This window comes from Stegodyphus dumicola, chromosome 6, assembly GCF_044657685.1.
Source record: "Stegodyphus dumicola isolate Sdum_Otavi_A_Nest chromosome 6, ASM4465768v1".
Taxonomy (NCBI): domain Eukaryota; kingdom Metazoa; phylum Arthropoda; class Arachnida; order Araneae; family Eresidae; genus Stegodyphus; species Stegodyphus dumicola.
In genome coordinates this window covers 69,376,282-69,392,799 of record NC_140773.1, presented here as the reverse complement: position 1 = coordinate 69,392,799, position 16,518 = coordinate 69,376,282, and the positions used below count along the sequence as shown (strand labels likewise).

The window sequence follows — 16,518 nt, the reverse complement described above, 5'->3', positions numbered from 1 at the left end:
GAATCAGGTAATTTATTATCTTTTAACTTGTTAATTTTTTTAACTTCTTCAAATGATGGTTGAGCAACCTAATCTTGGCTGTAGTTTAGTGAAAGTGAAAACCTCAAATTCTCCATCATCACAATTCAGCAAGCCATCAAAATGTTCACTGCATCTCTTCAGTATCTCCGTTCTATCTCTCGATACACTTCCCCCCTTATTATGACATGAGGAGGTTTGTGGTTTGATTTCTTTACGTCTGAGATCTATTTCCCAAAAAACAAAGATCTGCTTTCATTAGATCTTCTCACATGTTCTACATTTTTAAAATGATTTTCAAAGAAATACCTCTTTTTTCATCTTATGAATCCTTTTCTTACATGCAATCACATCATTCCTTGAATGATTCTTGCTCAACATTTTAGATTATGTTTCATTCTTTCTTTTTTGAAGCCAAAAACATTCATTATCAAACTAGTCCTTCCTTTTCATCCTCTTAACCTTTTCCACTACTTTGGTTACTTGTTTCAATGATAATGTCCCTTAGTTTATTCTATTTAGAGTTAATACTTTCTTCACGATATGAATTGTTAATAGTTGTCTTGCACTTGAGCTGATTACAATCTTGATTTTCCAGACATTCTCCATGGATTTTGCAAAAGTTTGAAATTCGTGCTCTAACCTTTGCCATGACCAAAAAAATTATTGAATCCAGAATTGCCACCACGGTATGTTCTTACATCTACATATGACCTGAATCAATAAGAAAATGATCTGTTTGATTGAAAGTGTCTGTAGCAGAAGAGCTCCATGCCATTTTATGTATCTTTTCATCTTAGAACGTAGTGCTTGTTATGTTCATTTTATGATGTGCATCAAAATCAATAAGTTGTTTGCCATTGTCATTTGAAAAATCGTGGTGACTAAATTTACCGATTATAGGACAAAATTCCTCTTCTTTACTAATTTTTGCATTTGCTTCATTCAGTAAAATTTTCACATCATTCCTTGGAGAGGAGGCACATGATGCACACAAATCATCATAGAAAAGCTCCTCTTCCATGCAGTTTTTATCTTCCATTGGAGCATGAAAATTAATCAAATGATAATTTAAAAAAGCTCCTTTTGTTCTTATTTTATAAAACCTGGGTAACTTGGTCACAGAGTCAATTAATAATAGACTAATTCGTTTACTCAATATAAAACCAGTACCAAACATGTGTTTCTTGCTACATCACAGCTGTAGATCATTGTATGATTTTTCTTTTCAACTATTCCCTCCCCTATCCTTCTAACTTTCTGTATAGCTAAAATATCAGTTCTATAAACATGCTCAATAAGCATTTGTAGTTATTTATTTCTGAGATTTCATAACAGCGGAATTTTTACAGGCTTGTTAGCCCTATGCCCAGCCTCCAACCTGGAGGGCCAGGCCTCTATAGTTATAATATAATAAGGAGTACCCGGCTATACCCTTGGTCATAGGGTATCCATTTTAGTTACTTCTTATGACCTGCATAGACTACCGGGGTTCGGTTAAGAGATCTTAGTTTTTTTTTTTAAAATCTATTTTTGGTCTTTAATTTTGCCCAAAATCATGAGAGGCTTTTAATTTTAATCATCTGAAATTTCTGCCTATTTTTACAACTGTCATTTTGAGTGTGAATAAGCATTTTGGAGGAATATTTTTGGTGATTCACTGACAAATATGGTTATCTTTTGAATGGGTTCATGGGTTATAATTTGTTCCTATTTCTAATCTAAACGATGCAATATTCGAGTTTCTAGGCAAGAAATAGAAGAAAGGCATTTCAAAATTATCTAATTTTTTTCTAATGAAGAGCTCTTAAACAACTTCTCCCTTTGGGGATGTGAATTCTTTTATTAAACAGTTCTAAATTTGGCGACTTATCAATATTTTGGCTATTTTAAGATCAGTTTCTATAGAAAATTTTTAATTCTGAGATTTGTGAATTTTTTTATGATTTGTTTAGAACATTATAATACAAGTATTAAAGCTCTTAAAGAACTTTTCACTTTTGGGGATGTAAATTCTTTTATTAAACAGTTTTAAATTTTGTGACTTATCAACATTTTTTCGTTGGTTTTTTTTTTAGAACATTATAATATTAACTAGAAAGCTCGGTGGTCGTACAGAATGACCGCTGTTCTAGATATTATAAATTGTAATTAAAATGATTTGTGTAAAGGTGTCTGCTAATTCAAACTGAATTACCCAGGGCAGGCGGCGAGGACACCCCTTTGCTTACTGCCCCATGGGGTTTCCCCCTTCTACTTGCTTAAAGCATGGAGGTAGGAAGTTAGATGGAGTGGCCCTAAACCGGTTTTCCCATACCCTGCTTTGAAGCACTGACGATCCATTCTTTGGTCACCAAATACATTGGGTAATTTACCATTGAGTTCAATGGGTTTTGACATGATCGGATGTAAATATTTTGTAATTACGTCGTAAATATGCATATAAATGTATATATTTTCTTTTTCTACAATACTTCAGTCCTAAGTATATGAAAAGAATACATTTTTAAACAACATTTCATTCTGACCAGAATTAAATGCTATACTTTTCACAGAACAGTTTGCTCAGAATGGTTTAATTTGAAATATTTTCACAAGTTTCCGTTAATTACATTAAAAAAAAATTTAAGGTAATTCGATTTGATTCAGTTAAGGATTACAAAAATTTAGATCAAAGTTTATTGTATTATTAAAATTATGCATTATTTCTTTTCTTCTTTTAGAGCTTCTTCCTAAAATACTTTCTCAAATATGACATGATTTTTTAGATCTTTTAAATCAAAAACTATAAGTCAATTTATAATTAATGCTCTATTCTGTCCATTTCAAATTAGAGCACCTTTTAATTTAATAGCGAAATACTTTAAACAGTACTTAACTTTCTCTGCATATTTCTGAAAGGGAATAAAATAAGGATTATTTTTTAAATATTATTTAAAACTTGTAACTGACTTATATAAGGGGAATATATGACTGATAAGGGGAATAATTATTTTAATTATACTTAGATTTTTTTTACCTTTCATTTCAACAATACATATTCCAAAACTCTTCTTTATTACTTTCTTAAGTATGCATCTCATAGAAATTGCTTTACAATACCTTTTAACAGATTGCTTTCCAGTACGAAAACAATTCTTGCTTAAATAGTTTTATAACGTATTTGTCAACAGGATGTCAATTTATGTCCACAATTCAATTTTAAGGTTATTATATATTTAGATAATATTTATAATCATTATAAATTTAAATGCATTTAATAATTAGATTTCTTCACAATTATTTATGAATGAATAAATCCTTCATTTAAAATACATTTATAAATAATTAAATAAGTATTTATGTATTTTGTTAAAAGACAGATACATGCTTTTTGGAAGCATATGCATAAATACCCATACATATTTCATATTTTTCATTACAGGCATGTGGACATCTTTAATTTCTGTGCATTCACTATATTTTTCAAGTAAAGTAATTTACACTAATTTAAAAAATATATGTTACAATAATATGTGGATGTGAAAGTCGTGTGTCGAAATACTATCGGAGCGCTGTCAGGCGATCTTCTGAATGTAAACAAAAAACACCCCATCTGGTGACCGAAGCTTCGAAACAGTGCTTAACTTCTAGTAACAGTTTGGCCACTCTTTCCTTTCTTACCTCCATGGCTTAAAGTAGAGTGCAATGAAAGAAACCACTGGCAGTACATTTCTTAAGAGCCACTGCTAGCTCAATAGAAAGGTGATTTAAATAAACAGATCTCTTTATACACAACATTTCTTGTGTTGATCTTTCTATCATTTTTAAGCTCGCCTTGCAGAGGACCATCAATTATTTTTAATTTTATGTTGGTTCTTTCACGAACTCTTGAACAGGCAACATAAAGTTGACCGTGTCCAAATGCAGGCTAAGGTAAAAAAATGGCAACACGCTTAAGAGTTTGGCTGTAAGACGTATTAATGGTCATAGCAAAGGCAAGTTTTACAGGAAATTGTCTATGTCTCAATTGAAACAGCAACCCTGTACCATGGCAACTTTCCCCCGTTGGCTAGTACAGTTACGCAAGCAACCAATAAACTATCGGCGACAAACAGACACGTAAGCTGCATATAATAAAAATATTTACTTATTTCATTTTATTTGTTTTTCATTGTTGCCGGGTTTTGCCAGTTGCATATTTCCGAATTCTATTATATATAGATGTTAAATTTATTTATTAAATGTTAAATGCATGTGCTCTTGTATTTTTAATTTTTTCAGCTCAGCTCTCTCATAATATTCGTCACACGCTGCACTGCACTGGGAATAAAACAATTTATAGTTACGAAAGCAACCAATAAACTATCGGCAACAAACAGATGTTAAATTTATTTATTAAATGTTAAATGCATGTGCTCTTTTATTTTAAATTTTTTGGGCTTAGCTTTCTCATAATATTCGTCACGCACTGCGCTGCACAGGTAATAAAACAATTTACAGTTACGCAAGCAACCAATAAACTATCGGCGACAAACACTTAAACCGTATTAGATAAATTTCATCAAAATGATGATAATATAGTAAAACATAAGCTTTTCGAAATTTCATTTTTTCTAATGAAGAGTTCTTGAACAACTTTTCGCTTTTGGGGATGTGAATTCTTTTATTAAACGATTCTAAACTTGTTGATTTTAAAATAAGTTTCTATAGACAGTTTAAAAATTTTTTGATCTGGGAATTTTCGACGATTTTTTAAAGATTATAACATTGATAGGTTTCATTAAAATAATAGTAGTGTATTGAAAGAAAAAATTTTTTTTTCGCTGTAATATTATAAAGTGACATTGTTTTTCATTTTAGTGATTTGTTATTCAATATTTTGAATTTGAAAAATAAACAAAGTGATAAATGCTATAAAGCGTGATTTACGAAAGAAACGAAACAAGTCTTAGCAAAAGCAAAATAGCTATGTAATTAATTAAAAATGCCTTCTTTTTAATTTTTTCATGGTAAGAGTTTTTCCCATATAATTGTCTCAGAATGTGCGTCAGTTTTCTCTATAAAATTAATTTTACACCTTTTCCCCTCTGATTCTTTTTATAGCCCAAAGGGACAATTTGCCCAGAAATTTTGTTTTGGCATTTTGCGTCATCCACTCTAAAACGGCATTTTGCTTTTCAAATTTTTGCCACTAAATATTAGAGAATAAGTAATATTTAAAGAAATTAAATAATGAAGAATCTGCATGAATGTATGTATGTATCTCTGGTTGTGAAAAACAACAGTACCTGGAAACATCAAACTTTGAATAACATAGTCCTCCACTTGAATATGGGCATCTGGAAACCCAAATTTGGAATTTGTTTTATTATCAGTTTCATATTTTAACAAATTTTTGAGTAACAAACTCAACAATTTCAAAGCGAGCAATAACAACACTACGAAAAAAAAAGCATTTTTATCTCCAGCATGTGAGACTGTGTATCAAAAATTTTAAAGGTATGCTATTTTTTAATATTTTCTGATATTGCTGTTGAATTAAATTTTATGGTTAAGTGTGTATAACATGATATTTAATAAATAAAGATAACACACAAAATGTTTAAAAGATGCCCCTTTTCTTAATATAAAATCTGAAAGCTTTCAAATGTATTATTATTTATTTTTTTTTTCCCAAAAAATATTTCTGTCTCTTTGCTGTTTCAGAATTAGCAAGGGTAAGTTTTCTTTAAGATTTTAGACATTGCAACATGGAAAGTTTAGAAGGATTTACAGACCTTCGATTCTAGATTTCAGGAAAATGTGGCAAAATGAAAAATGTCTTCATGGTATTAACATGTAATGGATGTATTTTACAGAAAATTTGTGATGAATTTCTTACTTTCTGGAGAATTTTTAGAAGAACAATGAAAACATAATATTTGAATATTTTACTTCTGATACTGGAAGTCATTTTTTCAACATGTTTATCTTTCCTTTATTTTCTCTCCTTTTTACTATGCAGAAAGAAGCCTTCAAAATTTCAAAAAAATATTTCTAACCTTATCACATGGGCAGGCATTTGTAGAAAGGAATTTTTGTAGCAGTAAAGAAAGTAAAAACCGACAATTTATAAGATTTATCTTGTATATTCAAAATGGCATTTTGTACCAGAAGTTCAAATCGGATGATGGAAAGGCATTCCATTGGCAGATTATACTCCCAATATCTCGGTTGCCGCAGCTGTCTAACAGGAGGCCATTTCGAAATAATGAATACTTTTCATAGAGTTCAAGAGTGCTTCTAGTGGGTTAGTGCAAGGGATGATGTGTAAAAGTGCTGCCATCTTACAATGGCAGTGTGGGCTGGAAAAGATTGAAAAAACACAGCTGAGGGAAACTTTAACATTAGAATGTTGGAGCTTTTTTTTTTTTTTTTGAATGTATTGCCTTTGACATCCTGGGACCTCTGCCATAAACTACTGATGGCAACAAATAAATTCTCGTTGTCATTGATTACTTCACCAAGCATATCCTATTCCTGATCAAGAGGCTGTCACAGCAGAGGTAATGATGCATTGGATTTTCCAGGTTGAGTGCCTCTTCAGTTATATTTCGATTAAGGAAGAAATTTTTCATTGGCTGTAATTAAAGGACTCTGCTAGCTACTCCAGCATGACAAGTTACAACATCAACTGATCAAGAGTCACGGAGTCACAAAAAAAGTCAGGTAAGACCAGCTGGAAGATGACAATATTAAACCCATAATTGCCTTAATGGGGTCTTCAAACTGAAAACCTACCTCGCGTGACATTTTGATCTATAGTCCTAGGCCAACACAATATTGGACTCACTCCACATTCAAAATGACTTCTTGTACCAGAAATTCAAATCAGATAATGGAAAGACCTTCTGGTGGCAACTTATACTTCCAAGATTCCAAATCATGGACGTCTTTAAAGAACTACATAGCAGCACTGCAAGAGGGCACTTCGGAATAATGAAGACTTTGCAGAATAATGAAGTTCGAGAGCACTTCTACCGCAGTAATGCAAAGGATGACATGCAAAAATTGTGCCAATCTTGCATTGCCTGAGTGGGTCGGAAAGGAACGAAGAAATGTAGCTGAGGGAAGCTGCAGCATTATGATGTAGGAGTGCCTTTTGAACATATCGCCTTTCACATCCTGGGACCTCTGCCACAAACTGGTGATGGCAACAAATATCCTTGCTGTCATTGATTACTTCACCAAGTGGCCTGTAGTGTATCCATTCCTGATCAAGAGGCTGTCACAGTAGCTGAGGCAATGATGCAGCATTCGGTTTTCAGGTTCAGAGTGCCTCTCCAGTTACATTTGTATCAAGGAAGAAACTTTACCTTGGCTGTAATTAGAGCTCTGAAAGCTACTTGACATAGACAAAACCCCAATGATACCTTTATATCCCCAGTCAGATTGACATAGCATTAAGATTTAATTGAACCATCCTTAATAACCTCTCACTGATGGTTTCTAGAAACCAGCAGGACTAATCAGAAGATATGACTGTTTACTGGCCTATAACACTGCTGTCCACGAAACTAGTGGCTGTTTTGTATCACAGATGCTTTTTGTCTGATCTCCTGTTTGATCATGCTCTGAGTGCATCTTCATCACCTGAGGAGCACATCCAAGATATGCAGGCATGATTTGATATGACATATAATTTTGCACAACAGCGAAACAACTTAGCGGTGTAGAAAATGAAAATCTGATACAGCATGAGGGCTACAGGACATCGATTCAACGGTGACAAGGTGTGGTTATGGAATTCAGTTCAACAGAAAGGACTTTCCTAAACTTGTGAGCTTGGGACGGTCCGTAATAAGCTGAATGGTTTGATAGTTCAGATCTGTAAGTTATCAAATTCTGAGAATAGAGTCATTCATTACGATTAGGCTAGCCCCTTACTATGGCCATAGTTTAAAGTCCCTATAGTGTTTATAATGTAAATAGTATTCTAAGACCATAGTCATAGTTGTATATAAATTTGTAAATTTATGCATTTATTTGTTGGTTTAGATTTTATTTGTTTTATATTATGTGCTGAAATTATAGTTTTAGTATTTTATTGATTTTCCATAGTTGTAAGTATGGCGACACTCACTGTTATCTGCAGATCTTGGGATGTATGATGCATGGCTGCAAGGATATTTAATATGTTTGCCTAACCTAATAGTGGATGAATTAAGTTACTATAAATATTAATTACTTTCATTCCTATATTTAATCCTTAAGTTTTAATATCTATATAGGAAAGGTTTCTATGAAATTTAGTTAATATCTATCAAGAACCAACAAATATGTCTTTTTAATGGCACTATTTTTATCAGATTTCATTGCATGCATTAAAAAGGGATTTTTACTACATAAATAATATATATGATTTTCCAGCATTAAATTTTATCAATAGCAATAATTTGAAATTTGTACAAGTTTACTAGATTTGAATCTAATTAACTAAGTAAATCTTTTGCAGGTGCTGATCCTACACTGAAGAATAATGAGAATAAAACTGCTTTTGATTTAGCAAAAGATTCCTGCACAGCAGCTTTGCTGAAACCATATCAGAGGCATTGTAAGTGTAATTTAATTTTTTATTTGATGAATTAAGTTACTAATATTGCATTACAATTTTGCATATATGTTTTGGTGTGCTTTGAATTATGCATAATGATTTTCATTCTCAGCATCTTAAATTCATTTGTAATTAATATCGTAAAACTGTGCTGTGTAAGAATGCTGTATTTAAAGATAATTTATGTTCTATCACTTACTAAGAATCCAAATTTGTATTTTTAAAATTAATTTTCTATGAAAGTTGTTAGTACATTTTCTGTTTTATATATTTCTTATGGTCAACTTTGAATATAAAATTGTAAAAAAATGCATAAAATATAGTTAGTTTAATTATTAAAAAAATAAGTATACTGTGAAGTTCTTGTTACGGTAAATTGTTATGTCTTAAAAATCACAAAGAATATTTCAAATGATTGGTAGAACAAAATAGTATTTAAAGTTTAAAATTAAAAATAATTTATTTATAAATGTGAAAATGTTAAATTTTTAAGAACTAAATACATTAATTTCAAATTAGTGTGGCACAATTTCTTATGCTTAAAGAATAAATACAATAAATTTGCTATTTTTACTTCCTTGTTCGAAGTAAAAAGGAAGTATTGTAATCGTGAAAAGTTTCAGGCAGCATATTTCAACGAAAATGTCAATTTTGACCGCTATTGAATGCAATTTAACGATGTTTTTGCGTGATATCTGTACGTAAGGACAGAATAAAATACTCTTTTCCTTCAAAAAAAATTATAAAACTGCTTTAAAAATGAATTCTGAAGAGAATTTTTCGTGGCGTCTGTACGAACGTATGTACGTACGTACATATATCGCATAACTCAAAAATGAGTAGGCTCAGAACGGTGAAATTTTGTATATAGGACTGCTATAACATGTAGATGTGCACCTCGTATTTTGGTTACAATCGGCCGCACCAAACGTATATAAATATATTTATATAGAGTGGATCCACTCTATTACCCGGCTCAGTGATCTCAGTTTTTTTTATATGTTTGTAAATTGTACATTTTTTGCTTTAAAAATGATTGAATTATGTTGTTTTTATCTTCTGATTAAGGATTTTATGACTTTAGTAAATCTGTGTGGAATATTTTTAGAATTATGAGCAGTTTTAAAGTTGTTTAATTGCCGCTAAGCCTGTTTTTAATGGCGGCCATTGATGTTTACATTTGAAACAGAAGACTAGTGGATTTGTTGCCAATCTAGAGAAACTGAGCTTCGCAACAACAAAGATAGCACATTTATTTATTATTGCCAATTAAATCATGCTTAATTCTTTCTGGAATTTTTCGAGGAAATAAGCGTTTGAGATATACTTCGTAATTTTTAATATAGATATTTTGAGTTTTTATGTATTATTGCCTTCTCGGGAAGTGAGAACTGAATTAATTAAATGAGAAATACTGAATCGTCTGTGAAAAACTGTTTCTTTTTTGTTTTGTTTGCTTAATTTCTTTTATACATCGTTCTAGCTTTATTATAATATTTGAATAGATCATGTGGCAACGATTAGATAATTCTTTAAATGATATAAATTTTGTGCATTCTGAGTTATAATATGAACGAAATATAATACTGTTAAGTAAACCTAGCGCCATAGTGTCGCTATGGTAAAGTGAATTTTAAAGAATTTTAAAGGTTAAGTGAATTTTAAAGAATGCATTTATTCTATTGTGGTTTATGTGCTGTTGGTGAAGTAGGTTTAATTCAATCTAATAAGTTTAAATAAAATGCAAGAAAAAATGTGTATAATTTAATATTCCGTACAAGGAAGTCATGTGGCGTACACATCAGATGATTTTAATACAGGAAGACTATTTGCCAGTAATTTAAATTTAAAAAATCCTTTGAATCCACTGGCATATTACAGATGTGTAAGAATTATATATCTCAGTTATCTTCTAATTATATATTTAAATGAACACTCTGATATTCAAATGTAAACAAATATAATTGAATTATTATGGAGGAAAACAGTTATACAGTGAAACCTCGAGATATGAGCACTTCTACATATGAGAAATTCGAGATATGAGGAAAGTATGAGCGAAAAACTCGTCTCTAAATACAAGCATTGATTTGAGTAATGAGCAATGAGCCAGGCTGTTGGTATGCATGCATGGCGCTATTTCACAATCTGGCTCAGGGAATCCCCTCATCAGATCACTCAGTGTTCTTTCATCTACATGTTTGTGTGCTTGTGAGTTAATTGTTTTTTACATTTAATATGAAAAAAAATTTTTCACGATGCCTCCCAAGAAGATTATTGCCTCAGATAGTGCTGCAAAGAAAATGAAGGAAACCATGGCCGTTGATATTAAGAACGAAGTCATACATTAACATAAGCGTGGTGTTAGAGTGACGGAATTAGTGAAGACTTATGGCCATTCGACATCAACAATCTGCACTATTCTGAATAAGAATGAAGAAGTTAAGAAACTTAATGTGGCCAATGGAGTTGCCGTTACTTCTAAGCACCGTCCAAAATTTCTAGAAGATGTTGAGAAGCTATTGTTGGTGTGCATTAACGAGAAGCAGTTAAAAGGCGATTAGGTGTTGGAAGCTATCATAAAGGTAAACTACGGTTATATTATTTACAAATGTTATTTATTAGAAAAATTGATCTTTATGTTCATATTTATGGAGGTGCAGAACAGATTAACTGGATTTCCATTATTTTCAATGGGGAAGTTTCTTTCTAGATGCAAGAAATTCGCTATACAAGCTCCATGCTGGAACAAATTAAACTTGTATCTCGAGGTTCCACTGTATACTAATCGCACCTTTTCCTTCTAAAAGTTATTTACTTACAAAATAAGCTCAGTAGGTATAAAATAAAAATAAAAGATACTTTTTTTTTCCATTAAAGCCATCCCATACAGTTTTGGGATGTTAGTGCATTTTGGCTTATTTCTTTCCCCTCGTTTTTCACTTGATACTAGATGGAATGATCAGGAATAGAAATATTCTGTTATTTCATGCAAAATGCTCCAAATACCCATATTAAAGAAAGAAAATGACCTGTGTTATTTGTTTGTTTTTGTGAAAAAGCTTTTGTCAATTTCCGCAATTTTGTTGCATCCATCAATTTTACTTAAGGACAAAATAGTGAGGAACTGGTAAGGTAGTTTCTTATGCAAGTATTCCAATCAACCACTGATTCATTTGAAGCAAGTTTGGTGTGCAAAACTCGGTAATGTTAATTCTTGACATTTTAAGTAAATAAATTCTATGGCAGTGATGAGGTATGCATGTTCCAACAAACTAAATTGGTATTTAGAACCTTATCTTCTTAGCGGGAATGAAGACTGAATAACCATTTTAACTTCTGTCACATTTAAATTTCATGAAATGACTATTCAAACTCGCACTATATCTTTATAGTATTCAAACTCACACTTATCCCTATCTTCTATCACTTCTTTCTTTGTGAAAAACATCTCTTTCTTGAAGAAATGGCTTATGATGGAATCCATCCAGGAAGGAAGCCAAACCAACTCTCAACATATGGGAATAAGAAAATATTTGGGGGGGGGGGAGAACAGAAAAGCATTGTAATTATTTTTTAAGAAAAGAATTTAATAATTGATTATCATCAGCGATATATGACAGTATGCCTCGTTTTGAGAGCAAGAATGTAATTGTATATAAAAACTAAATTTTTGGAATAGTTATCAACAGTTCTGTATTAGTATAAAACTGCATTCAGTACTTTAAAATATTGTTACACTGCATTACAAAATTAATTAATAATTAATTAGTTGTGTAATAATAAAGAAAAAGTTGCTAATTTACAAGAAACTTTCCATCAGAATTTTTTCTTTAATAGGAATAAAAAGTATTATATATAAAATACTTCAGCTGTTATTTGTTTCTGTTAGTTGTAATGCAGATATTGAATATTACAGCTATGCATCTGCTGATATTAAGTGTAGTAATTAAATGTAGCTATATGTTGATAATATCGTTTTTTTTTTTTTTTTCCTAGTTATAGCAACTTACTTCTAAAAAAGTGTAAAATGAGATTTTAATTTTTATATTAGAATAAGCAATACTTATATATTAACTAGCTGCTACTGATATACCACCAATAATCTTTTGGTGATGAAATATAAATTGATGCCAGCAGCTAGATTAAATATATTTCTTAAATTACAGCAAGTATAGTTGGGCAGTTGCATGAAACAACTAATCTCTACTTTTATATTATCTGTATTAAACAAAAAGACAAGTGACTTTGAACCAGTTTCCAGTTTTTATTATAGCACTTTATTAGCAGTTGTTAATATTACGTTTTCATTAGTATTATCTTCTGTTATGTGTAGTTTCGCAGCACAACAAATGCAACACTTGCTGTTTTTTGCAAAATATCATATCCCTGGGCTTCATTTCACAGCAAATTTAGTAAATATATGATGACAGCTATTTGCATTTCTTTGTCTGGGGGGGGGGATAAACCATTTCCTGCTGAAAATTCTCAGGATATTTTTTTTTTTCTTGAGTTAGTGTTTAATAAATTATCTCTCACTGTGATTAGTTTAAAATTGACATTGAAATAAAAAAAAAGGAATCAATCTTCAATATTTCTCTTGACTACTGCCCCAACAGGCATGAGGAAATCTTTACAAAAAGAATCCAGAACATTCTTAGGAAAGCAAGAGTCATGAATGATATTGGCATTTAAATCAGTAGGTGTCCTTTAATAGTCAAGTCCTGAATAAGCATTTCATCAATATTTTTGTTATATTTAATGAAATATAAGACTGAAGATATATATTTCTCATAGTCAGAATTTTTTATACTTAAAATTTATGATTTGGAAAAACTATTGAGCAGGACAGCTGTGAATTAGATTATGATGAAATGTGCTGTGTAACCTTTTATTATCCTGCTTTCATATGTACCCGTATTAAAATTTTCAATGTTGCTATTTTATAATTATTCATAAATTTAGAGAATAAATGCTAGACCTTAGCCTTTTCCCACTGTTTGTGTACTGAATTAACACACAGTTCCTCTAAGTACTTTCATTCCATTCAGTATCAGTGGGTTGGATACTTTTTATATACAGACTTTAAATCCTAAATAGCATGCTGGTACTAGTCTTTGATTTTTATTAAATTTAAATTTGATATGTAATTTTCTTTTCTTTTTACTAGCATCGTTTGCTGATGCTGAAGAGTATGGAGACAGTGATGATTCTGAATAAGATTTGCACTTATTGAAAGAATAAAAAGGCATTATTTCACAGTTCATACATGAACTAGTCAGTATTCTAAAGCTTGTACATTGTGTAAAAGTGTTTGCAATTGTTGAGTATTTGTTTAAAAAATAAATAAGCAGACAAGGAGTTATCTGCTAAAATATACTTGCACCTAAAACAGAAAAATCATAAAATTATTATTGAGAGAAGTATACATGTATGTAAAATATTGTATTGTACATGCCTTTTATTAAAATATAATAATTAATCTCAATAGTTAATATTAAAAAAATCAGCATCATTGTAATCCCTCGCTTAATATGGTTAATTAATCTCTGTAGTATAGCATATTAAATGAAACCGTATTAAACAATTATAAAAACAAATATTGCAGGTGTTGTTAATTACAATAATGAAATAATGTTAACTTTCATATTGCAGTAATAAAACATAATAATTACTGTAATTTTATAAAAAATTAAATATAGTAGATTATTTAAACTATTTTTCAGAACTTTTTTTTTAACATTTCTCATATAAAGGAAGTTAAAAGGAACAAAATAAAATACTAGAAACTGTAAATATTTTCTTTGCATAAGGAATTTCGTTTTCATAAATATATTAATTTGACAAAAGAATTACCTAATTTAGTTTGAATGCACTCTATTTCCTCTTAATTTCTCCCCTCCCTGTAGCATCTCATTGCATTATAATCATTAAGCAAACTTATCTGATTTTTCCAAGATTTGGATTATTAAATTTGTTAGTTTTTGCTTTAACCTTTAAGTCATATTTGTAAATTTATCATCATATTTGTGCAAAAGCATATTGATTCTGCATTAATGAAATTGCCATTAATCAAATAGTGACAGCATGAGTTTGGTAGTTCTTGCACATTTGTTGTTTGTTTCATTGCAGTTTAATTCAATTCTATCAAAAACAATTTCAGCCATAACTGCTGTTACTTATTAGCTAAGCCCAATAAAATTATTTATGCAGTTCAAATCTCTGCAAATCATACAGCTGTCATATTTTACATCACTCATTTAAACTTGATTAATATAAACAAGTTATCAGTCATGTTCGGCATTAATTGGATCATGTTAAAAGAAATCCATTCCATGTCAGTCTGCTATTAATATACTCTGTTTCAACTTGACAGCATTGAGTTAAACAAAGGATAACCTATATGCATTTTATAATTTTACAAAAATTTATTCTAATATTATGATATCTACTGTATGCGTTTTTGATTAGTATTCATGATTAGTGCAAAAAAATATGGAGATACTGGTGACTTTAAAATTTTGTGTTTACTTTTATACATAAAGATTATTTCATATATGATCATCCGGGATTGCTAATCTTGTGTTTCAGCAACACATGTTTTATTGTTGAAACTGTTAAATTTCTTTTATATTTATAAAAATTTATTTCTTTCTCATGTGTATTATTATTATTATTTTAATTCTTACCTCCTATAAGATGCATTAACAAACTGAATTATTTAAAACATAACAAAATGAATTATCACCTGCACATCTCTCTGCTATAAAACATTTTGCATACTTAAGTATTCTTAGTTATCTATGAATATTTTGAATTTACATTATTTTAAAACACACGAATCGTGACGTTCTAATTTGTGCTCATTCATTCTAATCATTAAATTATATTCTTTGTACCCCCTTCAAAAAAACCACTAGTTTATTAGTTTTAATATTTTCTGCAAGCTAATTTTTTTCTTCAAGTTCTCAAAATATATCAAAACTACATTTATTGATTTTAATGAACATTTATTTTGTAAATAATTTTACATTTTTACTTTTTATATTATAAAAGAAAATTTTTACTTTTTATATTATAAAAAGATATTTTTAAGCAGTATGTTTATATTAGTAAAGTGATGAAAAGCGTTTGCAGGTGTTCAAGTGATTTAAATATTTCACATCTTTTCCGTTGCTTTATATTTATATGTTCATACTCGATATTAATATACTTTTCTGTTTTTTTTTTTTTTTATAAAAATATTGCAGCTTTGCTAAAATGAATTTAATTATAAGTATAAAATATGCTTTAAAAATGGAAGATTAGCCATAAAATGATTATATAACATTTCTTGTAAGAGTACTTAAAAATAAATTATTTTTGTAATATTATATGTATATAACTTGTATGTCTAGTTTCCCTATGTAACTGTAGATGTCTTTTAGTGTTTTCATATCTGCAGATATTTGTCAGCATGAAAAACACTGAATTAGAGTAGATTGATATGCTCTATTTTTATCTTGCAAGTTAATATAAATTTGTATTTTTAATAAATAATTTTCATAATAAACATTATGTACTTTTCGCTAATAAAAATATTTTGATAAAACATATCAGATGTGGGCTACTTCAAATGCAATTTTTATTCACATATTGTGATTCCTTTTAACACTTTAAATAGTAATAACAGGCTAGATAAATTAACATCAATATAGGGTTAAATATTTCATAGTTTCTTTTAATAATTCGTACTACTTTACAGTTCCAACTACTGATTAAATAAAATATTATTTCAACCATATTTAAGAGAGACTTCCAAAAACAGGGTTCGTACAGTGCTTAAGAGTCCTTACATTTTTTGGAATCGATTTTTGGTCCTTAAAAGTCCTTAATTTTGGCCAAAATCAGCAGAAGGTCCTTAATTTTAATCATCTGAAATTTCT

The 16,518-nt window shown here is 29.9% G+C and overlaps 1 protein-coding gene across 4 annotated transcripts in view; it reads left to right on the top strand.

The window, feature by feature from the left end:
• LOC118200863 (osteoclast-stimulating factor 1-like) overlaps positions 1–16,188 on the top strand; it is a 129,802-nt gene extending 113,614 nt beyond the window's left edge. For all 4 annotated transcript variants that reach the window (XM_085818489.1, XM_085818487.1, XM_085818486.1 and 1 more), the window contains 2 exons: positions 8,495–8,593; positions 13,764–16,188. In XM_085818489.1, the coding sequence (XP_085674615.1) occupies positions 8,495–8,593; positions 13,764–13,813 (149 nt within the window). In that variant the 3' untranslated portion in view covers positions 13,814–16,188. The remainder of the gene's footprint in view (positions 1–8,494; positions 8,594–13,763) is intronic.
• The last annotated feature ends 330 nt before the right edge of the window (positions 16,189–16,518 follow it).